The sequence below is a fragment of the Gopherus flavomarginatus genome, chromosome 6 (genome assembly GCF_025201925.1).
Source record: "Gopherus flavomarginatus isolate rGopFla2 chromosome 6, rGopFla2.mat.asm, whole genome shotgun sequence".
In the NCBI taxonomy this organism is placed as follows: Eukaryota; Metazoa; Chordata; order Testudines; family Testudinidae; genus Gopherus; species Gopherus flavomarginatus.
In genome coordinates this window covers 92,085,754-92,107,586 of record NC_066622.1, presented here as the reverse complement: position 1 = coordinate 92,107,586, position 21,833 = coordinate 92,085,754, and the positions used below count along the sequence as shown (strand labels likewise).

The 21,833-nt window shown below is 41.0% G+C and overlaps 1 protein-coding gene across 16 annotated transcripts in view; it reads left to right on the top strand.

Moving 5' to 3' along the window:
- Nucleotides 1-21,833, top strand: part of JMJD1C (jumonji domain containing 1C) — a 306,949-nt gene that overhangs the window by 238,533 nt on the left and 46,583 nt on the right. For all 16 annotated transcript variants that reach the window (XR_007775055.1, XR_007775056.1, XR_007775054.1 and 13 more), the window contains 6 exons: nucleotides 7,451-7,575; nucleotides 8,597-8,740; nucleotides 8,862-9,054; nucleotides 9,141-10,825; nucleotides 16,745-16,917; nucleotides 17,353-19,562. Coding sequence is in view for 12 of the 16 variants with exons in the window: in XM_050958280.1 (XP_050814237.1) it covers nucleotides 7,451-7,575; nucleotides 8,597-8,740; nucleotides 8,862-9,054; nucleotides 9,141-10,825; nucleotides 16,745-16,917; nucleotides 17,353-19,562 (4,530 nt within the window). In the remaining 4 variants the exon portion in view is untranslated. The remainder of the gene's footprint in view (nucleotides 1-7,450; nucleotides 7,576-8,596; nucleotides 8,741-8,861; nucleotides 9,055-9,140; nucleotides 10,826-16,744; nucleotides 16,918-17,352; nucleotides 19,563-21,833) is intronic.

Sequence of the window (21,833 nt, the reverse complement as noted above, 5' to 3'; positions counted from 1 at the left end):
ATGAGGTGAATTGAAAAATGCTGTTTTTATTTATCATTTTATATTGCAAATATTTGTAATAAAAATATAAAGTGAGCAGTGTACACTTTGTATTCTGTCGCAGTAGAAATCAATATATTTGAAAAGGTAGAAAAATATCCAAAATATTTTATAAATTTCAATTAGTATTGTATTGTTTAACAGTGCAATTAAAACTGCAATTAATCATATTAATTTTTCTGAATTAATCACATGAGTTAACTGCAATTAGTCGACAACCCTACATATTAGTATTGCCTTCTTTTGCTTCCTTGTCTAAAAACTGTTGGGGTAACAAGCGTCTGAAACTCACACAAAAAAAATGTTGGAAGAAGTGAACTAATGTAGAATCTTTATCCTGCTTAGTGAAGTGGCCTTTCATTCTTCATCAGGCTATCAAGGTCTGTGTCTTAATAAGACCAAGCAAGATAACTTGTTCATTCAAGGCCAGTTTGACCACACACTGTTAAGAGAGCAACAAGATGTATTACAGTAATGTTTACAAGTGTAAATACAGGAACATTTTAATATAAGTTCCCTGTAAGTTGTGCGGCTGTGCAGCAGCCTATTTAGCGCCGTGCAGGTGCTCAGGGAACCTGCCCTGGGGATCAGCTGGGGGAGGGATGCCTCTCTCCCAGCCCCAAACTAGCCTGGCCCCCAACCTGCCACAGCTGGGGCACCCCTCTGCCAGCTGAAACAATGCTATGGTCCAAACTCAGCTGGGGCAGCCCAGACCAGACACACGCATGGTCCGGTGCCCCTCCCCCGGTCCAAACCCAGACCCCTCCTGGACCTGCTTGGGTGGGGAAAGGGGCGCCTATCCTGCAGCCTCAGCCCTGGAGCTGCCATGGGGAGAGAGCTAGGGGGAGGTCTCTGTCCCCACTGTAGCCCTGGAGCATCCTCCTGCACCCCAACCCCCTCATCCCCAGCCTCACCTCAGAGCTTGCACCCCTGGCCAGAACCCTCACACCCCTGCACCCCAACCCTTTGCCCCAGCCCTGAGCCCCTTCCCATACTCTGAACCTCTCGGCCCCACCCCTACCACATGAATGTTATGTATCAGAGGGGTAGCCGTGTTAGTCTGGATCTGTAAAAGCAGCAAAGAATCCTGTGGCACCTTATAGACTAACAGACGTTTTGGAGCATGAGCTTTCGTGGGTGAATACCCACTTCCTCAGATGCAGCACCAATATGTGCACCAATATGAATCATAGATTATCAGGGTTGGAAGTGACCTCAGGAGGTCATCTAGTCCAACCCGCTGCTCAAAGCAGGACCAGTCCCCAATTAAATCATCCCAGCCAGAGCTTTTGTCAAGTCTGACTTTAAAAACTCCTAAGGAAGGAGATTCTACCACCTCCCTACGTAACCCATTCCAGTGCTTCACTACCCTTCTAGTGAAAAAGTTTTTCATAATATCCAACCTAAACCTCCCCTACTTCAACTTGAGACATTATTCCTTGTTCTGTCATCTGCTCACATCTGCTACTGTGTTACACATCACCTCCATATTGGCGCACATAATAAAATTAATTCCACACATGGGTGGGAAAAGTTAGAGGGAACACTGATTTTAGCCTATCTGATATTAAATCCACAAATAGTAAAATGTTCTTTGAATATTGTATCTTAAGTATGTCATACATAAACAAGTTTCTTTCTTTTTATAATCACAAGGCCAGATTCTGCTACCCTTACTTATGTTGAGTAATACCTCTGTCTGAGTATTCTCAGTAAAATTAGTGGGAATTAATTCCAGAGTAAGGTTCAGCTAAATGTAAAAAAGAGGAACAGAATCTGGCAGAAATGAATGAACAATATTTTAGTGTTTTACATAAGTTAGTTCTTGCTTTGAAAGGCTTAGGTTTAGTTATAAGCCTTTGAAAAAATCAGTTTGCACATGCTCAATAAAGACTTCAATTTTAGCAGCTAAAATCTTCAAAGATTCCATCCTCACTTAAGCCTCTCTCAGCCTTTAGTGCTGATCAGAGTGTGTGTGTGCCATCCCTACTTATGTGCTATCCCCTTACTGCTCCTTTTGTGAATGAAATGCACATGTGCCATCCCACCAAAGCGACTGAGTATGCTCCATCATCTCACCACTCCTCTCTGTGACTGGACTGAGCATCCTCCAGCCTAAGGCTACAAAAGTGAAAACAGATTTTCCCAGTAATCACTGGGATGGATCCAGAAACTGGAACTGCAAGCAAAGAGAGTTTCTCCTGTGCTCTCAATGACACCTCCCCCTGTCCTCCCACGGCACCCAGGCAGCATGAAGAAGGAAACTGTCTGATGTGAATGCAGAGGACACAAAAGCTGGTGCAGGAGAGAGGGAAACGAAATAGATTGAGACAAGAAGTTCAGTGAGGCTGGGACTGGAGGGAGGGCAAGAAAAATTGGGACTGGCTGGGCAAGGACGTTAGGACTAGAGATTGAGTAGTAGAAGAAATTGGAACTGGGAGTCCGAGAGAGGGGATATGGGTGATTGGGACTGGGAGCTTGCAGGTATGAGACTTGAACTGATTAAGCAAAGAGAATAGGAGCCAAGTAGAGAAACAGAGTGCAGGGAGGAACTAGCTATGGGAAAGAGTGCTAAGAACTTGCAGAGCAGAGGGGAGATTGTTACTGGCAGGACAGTGAGACTGATTCTATGAACTAGCAGTGGGGGAGGAACACAGGGAGGGAGAGGAGACGGACTGGACAAGTAGGTAGGGTACAGGAGGAGCACTGTCATTGGCTGGGCAAACAGTCTGAGAGTTGGGAGGGAATTGATATTTGGACAACAAGCCCAGAAGGGGCGACTAGGTCTTGCTAAGCAAGAAAACTTTTGGAAGGCACAGAACAGAAAAAGGGTCAAACTTGGGAAAAATTGGCAGAAGAGGAGTCTTTGCTCACTAAATACACTCCCTGCCAGCCCCAGGAGTGGAATCCAAGATTCCAGAGTCTCATCGTTCCTCTGCTATCAGCAATTATCAGTGAAATTCACTGGCAAAGTATGTGTCTCATCCCCCTCTAATGCTGGTCCATATATAGAATGACAACCTGCTATTGCTGTCAGTTGCTCTGTTCAAGTGTCAAAGATCTGTGCCATGGATCTAAGATTCCAATCCTGCTGATGGATCGTGGGTGTCAATATTAAGCCACATGATGGAATTTCTGTTTTTTTTTCAGTTTGCTCTTTTAAAACCCTAGGAAACTACAGGCAAAAACATTTTTGTTGCTATGTCAAGCTCTCAAAAGTTAGCAAATGCCAGGATTAAGGTTGTCTGTGCAACTTTAATTTGGTCCCCTTGTCATATGCATTATGATACTGTCTTTAATTACATTTGGACCCCTTCTACATTCAGTGCACAAGATGGAACTGCTTTGGGGGTGAATCAAGGTTGTGTAGTGAAGGATACTATTGCCTGTAGGATCTCTGTTCCGTTTGCTGCAGAATTTGGAAGGTGTGTAGTGAATGAGGCGATGGGTTGCAGAAAGAGAGAGAATGGTCTCATGGTTAAGGCATTTGAAAGCTGCCTTGGGGAAATACTATCCCTGTTTCTGACACACAGTTCCTATGTGATATTTAGCAAATCACTTAAATCAGACTTTTTCACAGGTGCCCACTAACTGTTTCTCATTTTCTGGATATCCAACTTGGGACCCTAAGATCTGATTTGCAGAAGTGCAAATCACAGCTGCAACTGAAGTCAATAGGAGCTGTGCTTTGAACATAGCAAGTGCAATATAATGCTAAGTACTTTTAAAAATCAGGTCCTAGAAGTCTCAAATTGAGCTCCCAAAATTGTGGAAACATTTGATCCTTATCTTCGTGCCTCAACTCCCTAGCTGCAAAATAGGGTTAAAACCACCCCTTCCTCTGTCAGAGGCATTGTAGAAGGTAAATTAATGTTTGTGACACATTCAGATACTGTAGTGATGAGAGAGAGGCCAGGTATACTATAAACATACATTGGTATAACTAGGTCACTCAGGTGTGAAAAATCCACACCCCTGAGCGACGCAGTTGTACCGACCTAACCGATGCAGTAGACAACTGTGTCGACGGGAAGGCTTTTCCCGTCGACACATCTACCATCTCTCGCAGGCGTGGATTAAATGTGCCAATGAGAAAAGCTCTCCCATCGGCGTAGTAGTGTCTTCACTGAAGTGTAACAGCGGTGCAGCTGCTCTACTATAGCATTTTAAGTGTAGACCTGCCCAGAGATAATGAAAGTGAGTGGAGCACGTTTCTAATGGTCATGTCATGGTTGTGGGAAAATGATTGAAAACATGAACCCTACGATCTCAGAAAGCAAAAGGCAAGTCTCATAATTTGTAATGCTTTAGGATGACGATGCTGAGCTGTCTCATCTATGTTGTGTATGTAGCCTTCTTTTAAACTTGAATTTGTTCATATACTTTTAAAGGACAGTGTTTAAGATTTCTTTAATAAAGTTACACTTTTTAAAACTAGAGCACAATTCTTTTTTTTAATTAAGGTAAAGTTACAATAAAATGTTAATATATACTACGTTGTATATTACTTATTCAGGGTCAGATTAATATTCAAAGAACCTGGCAAAAAGTTCTGTTTTGCTGGCTGGGGAGCTTTCCTCTGAGTACACTAAAAAGAGTCACCAAATTTCTAAATACCTTCCTACTTTGGGGCATTTCTCTTCTGTGTATACTTGGTGTGAAAGCTTTTCCATTACAAGGACAGTCCTTATTTTTCTGTACCACAGTTCCATAGCAGGAAAAGTCACATTTTTCCAATAATGTGCAATACAATGTCTTAAATAAAAAGGAATTATTGTTCTGTTTAAAATGTAGGTATTTTATTGGAGCATTAAGTAAGCAGATCAGGGGTCTCTTCAAAGCCAACATTTTGTCACAAAATAAATCTCTTTAATAATATCCTCCCCAAATCATCTAATTCCTGAACACAAACACCACATTTGAGATTATGGTCCCCATTTCCTGCAACCCCTCCAACAGAGTGCTCCCTAGTAGCAAAAATGTGGCATCAAATGCCATCTATACAGCAGTAGATTACAAAAAAAAATTCTTTGAGCCACACAAACTGAAGATGTGTATCCCAATTCACATGTACAGACCACTTATTCAACTCAGTTCCTTTGTCCAAATCCCTATCCCATCTTTTCATCTGGGTGGTTTTCTTATCAACATCTTTTTTTAATCAAAATGATACGTATCTTGGAAACTAAATCTTTTTGTTCCATCTTGCTGCTGGATCAACTCCTCACATGTGATGAAAGGTCTAGATAGAGCTGTCTTTTATTCAGATTTCACAATAAAATGTTTGACTTGTAAATCTGAAAAATATGGGAACTTCATCTTTACATTATTACATATCTCTTGACCTGATTTCAGATCAGGTTGCAGGAACAGCTGTCCAAACTGAGTAAGCTCAGCTTTTACCCACAATGCATAATCACTTAGATATTTCCCACACATAAATGCCTAATTATTAATGAAAATACTGTAGTTAAGGATGAGGGGCCTCAATGAAAGGAATTTGACAAATTTGTCCAAGGCTGCTAACGTGTTCTGGATGAATGGGTGAATTTATTTATTTATTTACTTATTTGTTTGTTTATTTTGGTTGCCTATATTTCTTTTTAATGAAACAGTTACTTTAAATAGTTGTATTTGGGCTCCAGTCGTATTCAGGTTTTACCCAGAGTTCGGATGGTCCGTCATTAATCCATCTGAATTGTTGTGCATAATAACAATAAGTCAAATTAGGGTATGCTAGTTCACCTCTTTTTATAGGCTTATACAGAACTTTAGAACTCACCCTTTTTCTTTTATGACTCCATATGAATTTTAATAGCTCATCATGCCATATTTTTAATGTCATGTCAGAGAAACCAACAGGTATGCACTGAAACAAAAATAACTTTGGGAGGACATTCATTTTTACTGAAGCTAGCCTGCCTAGCCACTGAATTTCATATTTGTTCCATTCTTCCAAGTCTTTTCTGATTTTACTCCACTGTGGAGGATAATTATTTTTTCTCTCCACCAGTATTTATTCCTTAATATTCAAAGATTTTTTTACCCATTTAAATGTATGTAGCTGACAGTGGTTTTTGACCTTTCTGGGGCTATTAAATCACAGTTTATTTTCATACCTGATACTTGACCACATTCCAAAGTCAGTTATTCTATTGTTTTAATGGGACTTCTGTATCCTGCAAATATAACAAGACATCCTCAGCGTACAACCTATTTTCTGTTCTAATCCAGAATATCTTGATGCCCTTTACTAAGTGCATTTTCTCACATTTATTTGCAAATGGCGTTATTGCAAAAGCAACCAACAAGGGGGATAAGGGCAACCCTGTGTCATTCCCTAGACAAATTGAAAGACAAATATTTGATGGCTATTAACCAAAGCAGATGCTTAAGGATCAGTATACAAGACCAATATGCCTCTACAAAACTGATTCCCAAAACCAAACTTTACTAAAATCTGTCTGAAGTAGTCCCACTCCAGCCGGTCAAAGGCTTTCTCAACATCCAGAGAAAGAAGCGCACAGGAAGAATTGTGAGAATTAACATTGTAGATTAAATTCAGAGTTCTTCTGAGATTATCAGGTAGATGCCTGCCAGCAATTAGCTGAGACTGGTCTGGGTGAAACTATTTGAGCAAAATGACACTCAGTCTTTTTTGCTAGCAGCTTGGCATAAGTTTTAGCATTCACATTAATTAAGAAATAGGTCTGTATGATACACAACTGGAAAGATACTTTCCTTCTCTAGGAATGAGTACAATTTCTGCCTCCATCTATGAATCTGGAATCTCATCTCCCTGAAATATACCGTTAAATCATTCATTTAAAATAGAACACAATTCTTTCCATCTTTTTCCGGCTTGTTATGGGGCCACTAGAAGAGGTTGGGCCACTTTGCTTTTCTGAACTACCTCAGTGGAAGTAAACTTTGTGGTCAGTGATGGACAAACTTGGCAGCTGCAGAACCCAAACACGGAGATCTAAATTTTCTCCTGAAAAAGCATCTAAGCATGTGATCAGCCTGTTCAACAACGTCTGTATAATCTGCTGACACACACTCTTGCCTTTCAGCTTACTCTTTTATACCTTTTGTGGTTCGTTTTTTTTTCATGATTTGTCATTACAGCTGCAGCAGGAGTTGGTAAGATAAGAAAACTGTTGTTTGAAAACATTAGCATAAATGACATTAGAATCACTAAATCATGTTAAACATTCCCAGGCATTCCAAAATGTCTTTTTGAATCAGAAGTAAAATGCACAGGCTGGCCAGTGTGCTAGATACACATCTGGTTTGTTACTCATTCCCTGTGCATTATATAGTATTATATAGTATTATAAATGCTACATGATGAAAAAAAATTTTTTTTGGAGGAATTTCTCAGTTTTTCTGTAACATTTTCCTTTTAAAGGTCCATATTCCTTAAACGGATATAGGGTGAGAGTATACAGACAGGATTCTGCCACCCAGTGGTTCACTGGTATAATTACTCATCATGATCTCTTCACCCGCACGATGATTGTTATGAATGACCAGGTAAATATGATGACCCTTATTCAGAAAAGTTTTATGCCCAGTGTAAATGTTTGATATTTTTTGAAGTGTTGTGGTGGTGTTAGATTTATTATGCTGTTCACTTCAAATGAGTACAAGTATATCTCTTATTAGTCTGAAAGTGATGTTTAAACAATATGCATTTAAGCAATAAATCCAACGTCTAAGATTTTAGGTTCTCTTATATAATCATTACCTGATTATTGAAGTGCTTGAAATGAAGTAATCTAGAACCAGGAATCAGTCTTTAATATCGACTCTGCTTCGAATTTGTCTCCTATCACTCTGGTAATGATAACTTTTTCACAAGCAGTTAAAAATCTGAGTAATGTGATATTAAGCATTTATTGTAGTACCTTTCAGTTGCAGTTGCTGCTATTCCTAAAAGGTTACAACAAGAATTTTCATGGAAAAATGGAGAATTGTGTTCCAAGAGAAATCTGGGAGTATTAACTTAGTGTTAATATAGTAAATGACTTGTCTTCCTTGAAGTGACCAACAAAATCAAATGTCAGTATGCAAATTTAGGTCTAACTTAATGTTCATATTCTTTATAATTCATATCAAGAAATTTGCAAGTTAATCTGTCATCTAGCTCTGCATTTTGCCATTCTCTTTCACCAGTTACTTTCCTCTTCTCTTTATAGCCAAATTGTAATCAGTTTTTACAAACTTACTTAATGGTCATCTTCTAAGAAGAGTTTGATGGCTTTCCAGTTTATCATTATCAGCTTGGGGAAAAAAGGAGCCAATGTAATAGTAGTCTAATAAAACTGTTAACTTGAACACAAGATGGTAATGCTTGGGTTTTGCCACTTCCCCATTCCACTGAGAAGTCCTGCAGCAGGCTAGCTTGTCAAGATCAACTAGGGTTTTCCTTTGGATACTTTTTCAGTGTACCAAATGTACTATGTATTTGCACAAACATTGATGTAGGAAATATAGGGTAGACTATGTCTAAAAAACTGTTAATTATGGTTTTCTTCTTCTTTTAATAAACCAGGTGTTAGAACCACAGAATGTTGATCCTTCTATGGTTCAGATGACCTTTCTAGATGATGTTGTTCACTCTTTGTTGAAAGGTGAAAATATTGGCATCACATCACGTCGCAGGTCTCGTTCCAACCAGAACAGCAACACAGCCCACGTAGATATACTTTCTCTTTTTACTTAAGTGATGTTTTGGTTTATTGTAAATGTTGAATATCTGTATTTAAACAGATTAATTAGGATCATGTTTGGTGTATTAATTATTTGATTACTTTTAGGGGCATTATACACGTGCTCAAGCAAATAGTCCCAGACCAGCCATGAATTCCCAAACTGCAGCACCAAAACAGAATTCTCACCAGCACCATCAACAACGGAATGCTCGTCCAAATAAAAGGAAAGGCTCAGATAGCAGCATACCTGACGAGGAGAAGATGAAGGAAGAAAAATATGATTATATAGGTCGAGGAGGTAGGAGCAGTTTTGGAAGGGGAGGGAGAGAAATTCTTAAAACTGTACCTGACTAAAAATACAAATATCATTTTTCTTCTCTACAGAAAATCCCAAAAATAAAAATAAACACTTTATTAGTAAAAGAAGAAAACCTGAAGAGGATGAAAAGAAACTAAGTATGAAAAGATTGAGGACAGACAATATCTCTGACTACTCTGAGAGCAGTGACTCAGAAAATTCAAATAAAAGATTAACAGATTCTTCATCAGAGCAAAATTCAGAGAATGAGTTGAAAAGCAAGAACACTTCAAACATAAATGGAGAAGAAGGAAACTCCCAGAGTAGTGAGAGGATAGAGGAACAGACACTAATAGATAGGCAGTCTCCATGGGATGAAATACAAGCAGATAAAAATCATCAAGGTGCAGAACGACTGAAGTCAGCTGAATTAGACCTACAAGAAAAAAATTCACTCCATCCAGCAGAGCAGCTGAAATTTTATGGTCAGAGTGCCAGTAATGCACATGTTCAAGAGTGCAATGTAGAAAATCGGCATACTATGGATTTGTTAACAAATGAGCAGTTTGTACCCAGGCCTCCTACACCAAAATGTGGTGGTGTTGCAACTAATGAAAACAATTCTGATGAGGAGAGCCAGGAAAATGCTGCAAGTACCTTTGGTTTGCAAACACTTCAGAAAATAGTGTCTTGTGGCAGCAATTTAAAACATCGGTTTACAAATGTAAATTTTCAAGAAGTAAGAAAACAAGAAACTGATCAGAGTTGGGTTAGCAATGTTGTCAGTAAAATGGATTTGATACAGTCTGGGATTATGAAAACGACAGTAAATGAACATTTAAATCCTGAAAAAGAAAAAGTTCAGCATGGCTCATTTGTGTCTTCATTAAATGTAGTTTCATTAGCTGAAGAGGGTAAACTACATAAACGAAGTCCAGCCCCTGATGCTATGAAGTCAAAATCTAGTACTTCAGTTGATCATCCTAAAACAAAGTCAAATTCTTCACCTGATGTTAAGCCTAAACTCACCCAGTCTCCTGATACTGTGAAGTCAAAGGTTAGTTATGAGACCAGCCATGTTACTGGAGTATCAAGGTCAGCAAATAAAACTGAGCATGATATGCCTAGGTCTAGTTTTCATCCAGTTCCAGCTAGAGTTAGTGCTTTAGAAGCTACTAAAAGTCCTCTTATTATTGACAAGAATGAACATTTCACAGTATACAGGGATCCCACTCTTATTGGTCAAGAAACAGGAACTAATCACATTTCACCTTACTTACATCAGCATAATTATCCTCTTCATTCCTCATCCCACAGAACCTGTTTAAATCCGAACACCCATCATCCTGCATTAAGTGGTGCACCCCATCTATTAACTGGGTCTTCAAATCAGACTCCATTATCTGTTATTAACACTCATCCTCTTAGTACTGCATCTCACCATTCTGTTCATCACCCTCATCTACTTCCTGCAGTGTTACCTGGAGTGCCTACAGCTTCCTTATTAGGTGGCCATCCACGACTAGAAACTGCTCATGCCAGCAGCTTAAGCCATTTGGCATTAGCACACCAGCAGCAGCAGATGTTACAGCACCAGTCTCCACATCTTCTTGGACAAGCTCATCCTTCTGCTTCATATAATCAGATAGGACTTTATCCAATTATTTGGCAGTATCCAAATGGAACACATGCTTACTCAGGACTTGGTCTACCCTCATCTAAATGGGTCCATCCAGAAACTCCTGTTAATGCTGAGGCTTCTTTAAGAAGGGTAAGTGATTCTGCTTTCTTTATTATTACTTTTAATAGTACTTTAAGGTCACTGGTCTCTATGTGCAAGTGCGCTGGGTTACAAAAATAATTGTTAGCCCATTTCCCAGCAGTTGTCCATTTTCTATGAAAATGTTTTTTTTTCTTCTATGCAGTTTTGCCAAGAGCGTATGAGTGTTCCAGTAAGATGACTGTTTCATAATGCACATGAACAGGGGGACCAAACTAAGATGGCATTGGCAACTTTAATTCTGGTCTTTTCTAGCTTTTACATGCTTGACTTTGTAATTTTAACTGACTTTTAACATAGCTGTTTGGAGAGGGGGGTGGAGAGGAGAGGGCAGAGGTTGCACATAACTTCCTATGGTTTTTAAAATACCAATTGAAGATATAAACACTTCATCTTGTGGAATTATATTGGGTCATCAGTAAGGTTAGGACCTGTAGATCCACAGCACAAAACTTTACCACTTGAAGTTAATCGTATATCTGGTAGCAATTCACTATAGGGACCAGATACTGGAAAAACTTGAAACCATCTTTAAACAATTCCATGCTTGAATAATGAGAGGCAGTAGGAATGTAGTACTGGCCACCTGACCAGAATGGTAACGGTGATTGTGAAATGCTCAGGGAGATTAGAGAGGCTACAGAAACATATAGTGCCCCCTATCCGTTTGGTTCCTCAACCTGGCTGAGGAAACTTTTCCAACAAAACTCTACAAACTGGGAGTCACCCTGGAGACAGAAAGGGTCAAGTTTGAGGGATCTTGCTTTCAGATCCCCCCGAGGCCAGTTCTCAGGGGAAACCCTGCATGCAGACCTGGGAGTCACCAGCCCCTCACACAGCTGGTGTGGCTTTCCCTGGCTTGCTGCAGACTGTTCCAAAATGGCTTCTTGCCTCTCCTGAGCTCCCAGGGAATGGCATCTCATTCCCTATTGGTTGCAGAGCAGACTCTGACTCTGCCCTTGCTTCATGTCTCCCAGGGATAGTGTGCCCTGGATATAGTGTACACCTCTACCCCGATATAACGCGGTCCTCGGGAGACAAAAAAATCTCACTACATTATAGGTGAGACCGCGTTACATCAAACTTGCTTTGCCCCCCACCACCTCCCCAGTTCCTTGTTCCCTGACCGCCCCCTCCAGAGACCCCCATCCCTAAGCACTCCCAGGACCCCACCCCCTACCCAACCCCCCCCATCCCCTAACTGCTCCGACCCCTATCCATCCCTCTCTGCCCCCTGACAGGCACTCACTGGCAGTGGTGGGAAGCGGAGCAGCCCATCCCCAGTCCACTCCACTCTGCCAGCTCCCAGCCATGGTGCTCCGCTTCCCGCCATCAGTGAGTGCAGGGAGGTTGGGGAAAGGATGCCCCCCACACACACACTCACCTGTGGCGGGAAGCGGAGCAACGCGGACCCAGCCCATTACGCTTTCCTTGCCCCGGCCCCAGCCGTGTTGCTGGGGGGCTGCTGGGGAAAGGTCCTGCACTCACCTGGCGGAGTGGAGCGGGCTGGGGCCAGGCTGCTCTGCTTCCACCACTGCTGGTGAGTGCTGGGGGGATCCCTTCCCCCAGGCTCCCTCCCCTAAGCGACACGGCTGGGGCTAGGGTGAGGAAAGCAGAGCGGGCTGCTCCCAGCCCCCCGCTAATCCCCCAGGCCACTCTGGGACTGCAGGGCCCCCAAAAGTGCCCTCCCACAGCTCCTGCCGCCCAGGCCCTGGGAGGGGGGAGCCCTTGGCCGCCCCCAAGACCCTCGGCCCCTTATCGAACCCCCCAGCCTGGCCCAGCACCCATAACATGCTGCTCAGAGTAGCGTGTCAGAGCTTTACCGCATTGTGTGCGAACCCGCGTTATATCAGGTCGCATTATATTGGGGTAGAGGTGTACTTGGACTTTCAGCAGTCCTTTGACCAGGTCCCTCACAAAGGCTTCTAGGCAAAGTAAGCAGTCATGGGATAAGAGGAAAGGAATAAATGGTCAGTTTTCACAGTGGAGAGAGGTAAATAGCGGAATCTCTCAAGGATCTGTACTGGGATGAGTGCCATTAAATATATTCATAAATGATCTGGAAAAGGAGGTAAACAGTGAGATGACGAAGATTGCAGATGATATAAAATTGCTCAAGAGAGTTAAGGCCAAAATTGACTGAAAAGCATTACAAATGTGTCTCACAAAACCCGGTGAATGGGCAGCAAAATAGCAGATTAAATTCAATATTGATCGGTGCAAAGTAATGCATATTGGAAACCATAATCCCAACTGTATATAAAAATGATGGGGTCTAAATTAGTTGTTACCACTCAAGAATGAGATCTGGGAGTCATCATGGATAGTTCTCTGAAAACATCTGCTCAATGTGCAGCAGTAGTCAAAAACGATTAGGAAAAGGATAGATGATGAGACAGAAAATACCATAGTACCGCTATATAAATCCATAGTATGCTACCTCCTTGAATACACTGTGCAGTTCTTGTTGGTTCATTTCCAAAAAGATATATTAGAGTTGGAAAAAGTACAGAGAAGGGCAGCAAAAATGATTAGGGGTATGAAACAGGTTCCATTTGAGGAAAGGGTAAAAAGACTGGGATTGTTCATCTTAGAACAGAGACAATTATGGGGGGATATGCTAGAGGTCTGTAAAATCACGACTAATGTGGAGAAAGAGAATAAGGAAATCTTATTTATCCCTTCACATAACACAAGAACAAAAGGTCGCTCCATGAAATAGGCAGCAGGTTTAAAACAAAATGACATGCTTCTTCACACAATGCAGTCAGTTTGTGGAACTCACTGACAGGGGATGTTGCGAAGGCCCAAAGTATAATTGAGTTTGAAAAAACATTCAATAAATTCATGGAGGATAGGTCCGTCAATAGGGTCGGGACAGTTCAGATGTTTAGGGCTTTTTCTTACATAGGTGCCTATTATTCCCCACCCTCTGTGCCAATTTTTTACACTTGCTATCTGGTCACCCTATCCATCAATGACTATTAGCCAAGATGGTCAGGGATGCAACCTCATGCTCTTGGTGCCTCTCAACCTCTCATTGCCAGAAGCTGGGACTAGATGAATCACTCAATAATCGTCCTAATCTGTTGATTGCTTCTGAAGCATCTGGCACTGGCCACTGTTGGAAGACAGGATACTAGGCTAGATGGACCATTATTCCAACCCAGTATGGCCATTCTTATGTTCTTATATTGTTACAGGGATAATACACTCTTTTTGCCTGTGGATTTCACAGCTTTTTGGTAGATAGCAGAGGAATGTTGAAACTCAAGAAGTTCTGGTTCTGTTCCAGGTTTTGTAGGGAAGTGTGCTCCAGTGGTTATAAACTCTTTGGCCTTTGGCACTGTTCCCCTCTTTTCCTATCCATGTACACCACTGGCTTCTATCCCTCTTTTCCTTGTCTCCTATTGAGACACATCCCTGGCACCTCTCCCTTCCTTCTCATCTGCTCCTCACCACTTTGCAATAATCAGACTGATTATTTCTTCTCCTTCATGCTTCCTGAGTGCTAGCAGAGGAAGGATTGAGATGGTTTCAACAGCATCACTAGTCATACAGTGTCCCCTGGCAGCCAAGTGTAGCAATTGCGTGAAAAGACTTGCTCAGGAGCATGCTCAGTTTAGTTGGCATGTAGGATCATGCTCAGTTCAACTGAAACCTTTGGAGAGCAGTGCTTCCAGTTTTTATCAAATTTCTGTTGAACAAACTGATTTTCAGAGGCTTATGATACAGTCTAATTTTGCTTTTCACAGGTATAGCAAAAGGCATTTCCCTAACAATAAGGCAACCTCCCTACCAAATTTTAAATTCCTGCCTCACAACATGTAAGTGCTAGAACTTCCCAGTGATTATGTAAAGATATTTTAACATGGGCAAAACATCTTCTTTTTTCTGACACACATTCTTAGAAATGGCTGAACCATTGTAGCTGAGCCTTTTTCCAAATAGTTCAGTCTGAGGCAGACACCTGGCTGGAAAATATCAAGTGATTAAAGTTTGGCCAAGTCATAAGCAGTTAAAAAATGGCCTCATGAGAGGAAGAGGTAGGCAGTCTGAACTGTAGGTGTCTGTCAACTCCACCTATAATGAAGGTGTGGAAGAATAAACTCATTTCACTTAAGCCTCTGAAATCTGTTGTTCTGCAGGTATTTAGTTTCTTAATTATATTGATATACAGCAATTGTTTTGTGCTGACTGTTGTCTTCTAGTTACAGCCCAAGCCCGTGTTCCCTCTAAATTTCCCCACCCATGTGCAGAGTGAATTTTGTTATGTGCACCAATATGGAGGTGATGTGATGGGGTGGGGCTGGGGATGAGGGGCTCAGAGCTGGAGCAGACAGTTGGGTGCTGGGGGTGCGGTCTCTGGGGTGGGGCCAGGGATGAAGGGTTTAGGGTGCAGTAGGGTGCTCTGGGGCTATGCTGGAGAGAGAGGACTCCCCCAGCTCAGTCTCCATACAGCAGCACCTGGACTTGGGGGTCGAGGAGAGGATCATTTATCTGGTGTGGCAGCTCCAGGACTGGGGCCACAAGCTAGGCGGCCCAGCCCTGGTAGGACCAGGCCAGGGGAAAATTGCCATGGCAGGTTTGGGCTGAGGGAGGGGTTGCTCCGGCTGCAGAAGGTCCAGGCTGCAGCAGAATTTGGGGAGGGGCACCGCGGCAGGTTTGGGTGCCCTGGCTGCTGCAGAGTTGGGGCTGGGAGAGGGGGTGCCCTGGCTGCGGCCGGGTTCAGGCCGTGCCTTCCCTGGTTGTAGCAGGTTGGGGGCTGGGCTAGGTTGTGGCCAGGGGAGGGGTGCCCCTCCTCCTGGCCAGGGCAGGTCCCCAGATGGGTTCCCTAAGCGCCTGTGTGATGCTAAATAGGCTGCTTCGCAATTGCGCAGCTTACAGGGAAATTAGGCCCCAGCAACCTTTTTTGATTTCCTCAAAAACTTTACTATGTTAAACATCTTTTGGGTTTCATAGTGAAGTGCTCAAAGTCAGGAAGTGAGACTTAAGGTTTCACATGCAAATTTACTCCCTTGTGTGCATTATGATACAATTGTTAATTATGACATCTTATGCTATATTTCAATATAAAAATGTTTCTATCATAGACATTTCTGTCTTCAAGGTAACACATCATTAATTTTACATTAACTTACATAAGTTATCAACTTCATTTAAAACAGCGTACACTAGTTTTCAAATAAAGATTATCATAATGCATTCAAGCTAGGAGACAGAGTTAAAATTGTATATTCACACTTAAATTTTGTATTTCCTAACTTTTGAATACTTAGCTATGCAACCTGAAGATTTCCTTAACATAGTTTGTAGTTTTAATAGTACTGTACTAATTGTGTGATTGAATTGTGTAAAACAATTCAGCTAAATATAACAGGTTGCCTAGGCTTATCCATAGTTAATCATTTGTAGCATGAAGAAAAATAGTAAGAAAAGGGAATGCTTATTCTTTCATTTGTTTTATATTTACAGTTGAAAGATATTCCCAAGAAATATTAAACCTTATTTATTTTTAAAGAAAATATTTCAAACGCTAATCATTCAACAAATTAATAATTGAACTTATACTCTCTTAAACACCAGTTGTTGTTTAAAGAGAGGCCCTGAGTTGAAATTGTAGAAGTAAAATGATCAAGCTAGGTATTTGAGAATCAAACCTATCTCAGAATACATGTGGAAAATGTAAACATTTTCATATGCTATAAACCATTTCAATAGCATACTCAAATATCCCTACTCTATCCAAATAAGCCTAAAAAACTTGGGGAAAAAAGTGTATGATTTGTACTGGGAAAGTATATAACTTACTCTTTGTTCGTTGGTAAGATTTTAAAACAAGGTATGATGATGTTACTGTGCTTGGGTTCCTGTGATAACTTTAAAGTCTGGTTTTGTTGCTGTTAACAGAATACTCCCAGCCCTTGGTTACACCAACCCACCCCTGTGACCTCAGCTGACAGTCTTGGGTTACTGAGTCACATTCCTGTAAGACCATCCAGTGCAGATCCGCATCGGCCACTCAAATTGACAACACATTCTAGTCCACCATTGTCCAAAAATATAGTAGATCATCACAAAGAGTAAGTTCTCCATTGTCTAAATAATTAAACTGATGTATAAGCTAATGTTTACAGTATGAGACTGTGAAGTTCAGTAGCTTGTGTTTTCATTTACCTTCATTCCAATTCACTTGTAAAAATGCATGACATGGCATATGTAAAAGTGTGATAAAATATGCTCTCAAATAATAAGTAAAATTTTCAAAAGCACTGAAGTGGCTTCTGTGCCTAAATCCCATTTTAAAACTGAGGCACATTGACTTTCAATGGGACTTAAGTTCCTAAGTCACAAAGAAGCCTTTGAAAATTTTACCCAGAATAAAGAAATTCATCAGCTTTATTTTGTGTTAATAGATAATTTTGTTTGAGAGTTGAAGAATAGGTTTCTTAAATTCTGTTAGCATTTTGTAGTATGTTTGTAACAAAATTTAATCTGTTTTAACTTTTTTCATACAGAGAATTTGAGAGGAAAGCATTTATTGAACCTTTACGTTCTGTTACAACTGCACCAGTGAAGACTGATCTGGAACACAGCAGAACACAGACAGCAAAAGAGAGTCATTTGCACAGACATTTTGTGGACCCAATGTTGAGTCAATTGCAGAAGCCACCTCAAGAGACAGGAGAGCGACTAAGCAAATATAAAGAAGAACATAGACGGATACTTCAAGAGAGTATTGAAGTTGCTCCTTTTACTGCTAAAATCAAGGCACTTGAGGGTGAGAGAGAGAATTATTCTAGAGTAACACCATTATCATCTTCTAGCCCCAAAAGCTATGCAGTAAAACATGACAAAGAACCAGAGCGGTCTGTATCAGAACTTTATAAAATCAAGCATTCAGCACCACAGAGTTTGCCGCAAAGTAACTATTTCACCACCTTGTCAAACAGTGTAGTGAATGAACCACCAAGGTCCTACCCATCTAAGGAAGTTTCAAGTTTGTATGTCGATAAACAGAATAGTTGTCCTTCAACAGCAGCTAATCCCCAATCTCTCGCTTCTTTCATTTCATCTCTTTCAAAACCTCCACCTTTGATTAAGCATCAACCAGAGGGTGAAGGTTCAGTAAGCAAGATAACAGAGCAACCTTCCCATCAAATGACATCTCACTCTGTAAATTCTTTTAGAAATGACTGTGGAAGCCCTACTCAGTTGTCAGTTTCATCTTCAAATACGCTCCGAAGTATGCCTGCCTTACACAGAGCACCAGTGTTTCACCCTCCAGTTCATCAAAACCTGGAGAGAAAGGAAAGCAGTTATAGTAGCCTTTCACCTCCAACCCTAACTCCAGTGCAGCCAGTTAATGCAGGTGGCAAAACCCAAGAATTACAAAAACCACCAACTTTAGTACCTGAACCTAAGGAAGCGCAAACAATGTACAAGAGCACTTCTGAGCAGAATTTATCAGATATTTGGAAATCTAATAATGCTCCAAACAATGAAAAAGTTGAATGGCATGTTGAGCAAACCAGTGGAAAATCGCAGTCTGCCACAGCATCTGTCATTGTACGTCCACCTTCTAGTATAAAGTATGATAGTATGCCAGTAATGCAGTCAGCTTCCAAAGATCGAATTAATGAAAGATCTTCAGCTGGAACAAATCAACCAGATTGCCTAAAACCAGTGGAATCCAGAGACACTGGAAGAATAATTTTGCCAAATATGAACTCAGACACTACACACACACATTATGAAAAGAACTTTCCGGCTGTGTCAGAAGGCAGCACTCCCAGTTCTGTCACACCTACCACAACTATAATGTGCAGTACCAAAACAGATGTAACCACATCTGCAGCCACAACTACCAGTGTTTCAAGCTGGGGTAGTTCAGAAGTGACTTATTCTTTATCACACACAGTTTTGGCCTGCACACCACTGGAATGTACCTCCTCTGGAACAGTAAGTCAGGTAGTGGCACGGACACAAGAAAGCAAGGTCAGTACCACAGCTCCAGTTACACCAGCCAGTGGCAAGACAGGAAGTGCTATTCAGCCCAACTCTGGATTTTCTGGCCCAACTGATTTTATCCATTTGAAAAAGCACAAAGCAGCATTGGCTGCAGCTCAGTTTAAAAGTAGTAATGCCAGTGAAACTGAGTCCAATGCTGTGAAAAATCAGACATTTCCAGCTTCCATTTCCCTAGACAGTACTATCGTCTGCAATACAATAAACAAAGCCAACTGTGTAGGCAATGGGCAAGCTTCCCAGACAAGTCAGCTGAACTACCACACAAAACTGAAAAAGGCTTGGCTTACTAGACATTCAGAAGAAGATAAAAACACTAATAAAAAAGAGAATTCAGGGAACAATGTATCAGAAATTATTAAGCCATGTACTGTCAATTTAATAGCTTCTACATCTAATGATTTACAAAATAACATAGAAAGTACAATTCTAGCAGATAAATTTGTGAAAGAAGATAAACATACAAGAAGAAAAGCAAAAAGGACTTACGAATCTGGCTCGGAATGTGGAGACTCTGATGAAAGTGAGAGCAAGTCAGAGCAAAGGACTAAACGGCAGCCTAAGCCAACTTACAAAAAGAAACAAAATGATTTGCAAAAGAAAAAGGGTGATACAGAGGAAGAAGTAAAACCCAATGGTGTTCTTAGCAGGAGTGCCAAAGAAAGAAGCAAGATGAAGTTACAGAGCAGCAGTAACAGCAGTAAGTATATCAGTTGATCTGAATTAGAAAAGATAAGAAAATAGATGGACATTTGTGAATTACAATACTATTAATAAATGGAGGGTTTGTGATATGATAATACATGAATGAGAATAGAGCTTAAAGGGGTAGTGTCAGAGGTTGGTAGGCCTGCAGATTCACCAATTCCGACCCCATCTGTAATGTCTTAATTTGAGAAATTCGTCTTTTGTTATGTCTATATGTATTAGCACAAACTATTTCTTGGTTTGAACATGTAAATAAGCCTCTCAATTTAAAGTAAACAAACTGTTGTACACATGCTCTGTCATAAAGTGTCAACACCAGTATGTTTGCAGTCACACTTGGGTCAGTCATTCCAATTTTTAAAAATGAATAAAAACTTCAGCCCAAGACAATGTGAACATCTGTATTCTTGGGGTGGTGGGCTTCCATTTGAGGGGTCATTTTTATTACCAGACCTTATTTTTTCCTGGCACACTGTTGATGTGGCTTTACATTTAGGGTAAAAAGGGTACTTTAGAGAGAAGTGTGAGAGAGCCCCTCCTGCGGTACCACCACTGCAATCTAAGGGAATGAAGAATAAACTTGGAATTTGTCTCAGATGGTGTGCTATTGTCACAGATACTGGATTGCAACTAAACTTTGCAGGAAATAGAAACTGGTCTAGAAGTAGGAAAGACTTCATTTAAAGTAAAATGTTTGAAAGAAAATGTATCTTATTTTTTATGAATGTCTAATATATTTCTTATTTAAGAAAAAAATGGTCAGTTTCTTACAACATTGGTCTAGTCTGAAATTCCCTGTTAAATCACATTTCATGAGATTTTTATTAAGCTGGTACAAAGGATGGATTTTGATCTTTATCTGAATTTCTTGGCTTCTCAGTTTCACAACCTTATATTGAAAGATTCTGTAATTGTTTTGAGTTTTAATTTGTGTTAAGTGCTGCCAGTTCTGCAACCTGTAGGAGATACTCTGGACTGGATCAAGTGCTGGTACAGTACTTGGTCTACTTCCTTTGTCTTCAATTTTAATCTTTTTACGAAGGGGAGGATCAAAGACAATGTAATGTTCAAGTTTTTTTCTAAATCTTATTCAGTTTTTACTAATTCAGGACCTGAAGTTGAATCTCACATTTAGTCACACATTCAACTAGTGCTGGATGATCCTCCTACTGTAAGGAGATAACATTTATGGGATTGGTGTAGAGGGACAATCGTGTACTCATGTAGGGGCATGGATTAGATGGCTTAACTAGAGAGTCCTTTGGTATTTTATCTAGTATTTTATCTGCAAGATAGCTGGGGACTTAAAGAATTACCTTCCCCTGTAGCACAGAGTATTATGCATTAAAATATGGACATATCCTATAGCATCAGTTTCCTGTGATTTCAGGGGAGGGGAGGCTGAGCAATAGTAGGTCGTGTTCCTTCCTGTCATCATCTTTATCCTCCTCCTCATTGTTCTTTCTAACAGATTAGTATTTGATATTAATATCTTATCTATTTTGGGTACTTACATAGACCATGTTACATTATTATCTGAGTCTTCGCAGTCCTTAATGTATTTATTTCTGCAACAAGACTGTGAGGTGGGGAGTAGTAGTATCCCTATTTTATAGATGGGGAACTGAGGCACAGAGACACTGTGACTTGTCAAAATTTACAAGAAATCTGGTAGGAAACAGAACTCAATCCAAGTTTGTACAGTCCTATGTTAGCACCTGAACATTTGAACCATCCAGTATCTAATATGCAAGTTTTGCCCAGCTCCACAGGATGTGGACTTTCAGGAGTAAAGGCAGTTTGAACTGATACCCCATCTCTTCGTGCAGATAAAACTAATCCCATTTTTAAACAGCGCTTGAATCCTAAAAAAAATGTGCCAGAACTCACTTCTCCCTTGGAGCCTGCTGACACTGGGTTCACTCACTCACAGGCAGCGGAGGAGGATTAGGATGAGGCACTATGCCCCTGGCAGGACCCTTCAGTCTATAGAGTGGCAAAAGGCACTCCCCTCCTCCTCAGCCTGGCAGGGGAGGGAGGAAGTGGTGCAGCTGCACTGACCATATAGGGTGTAGGGACAGGGTTGCTATGAAGAGGGGGAAGCCTCTCTTCCACGCACCTAGCCAGCTCTTAGGAAAGGCCCAGCAGCTGTCACCTCTGCTCCTGGCCATGCTTGGGACAGCAATGCAGGCAGCTCACCACCCAGGATCCCACGCCTCATGGAACCCCCAGCACCTCCCATTCTTCATGGAAGGCCCTGGTG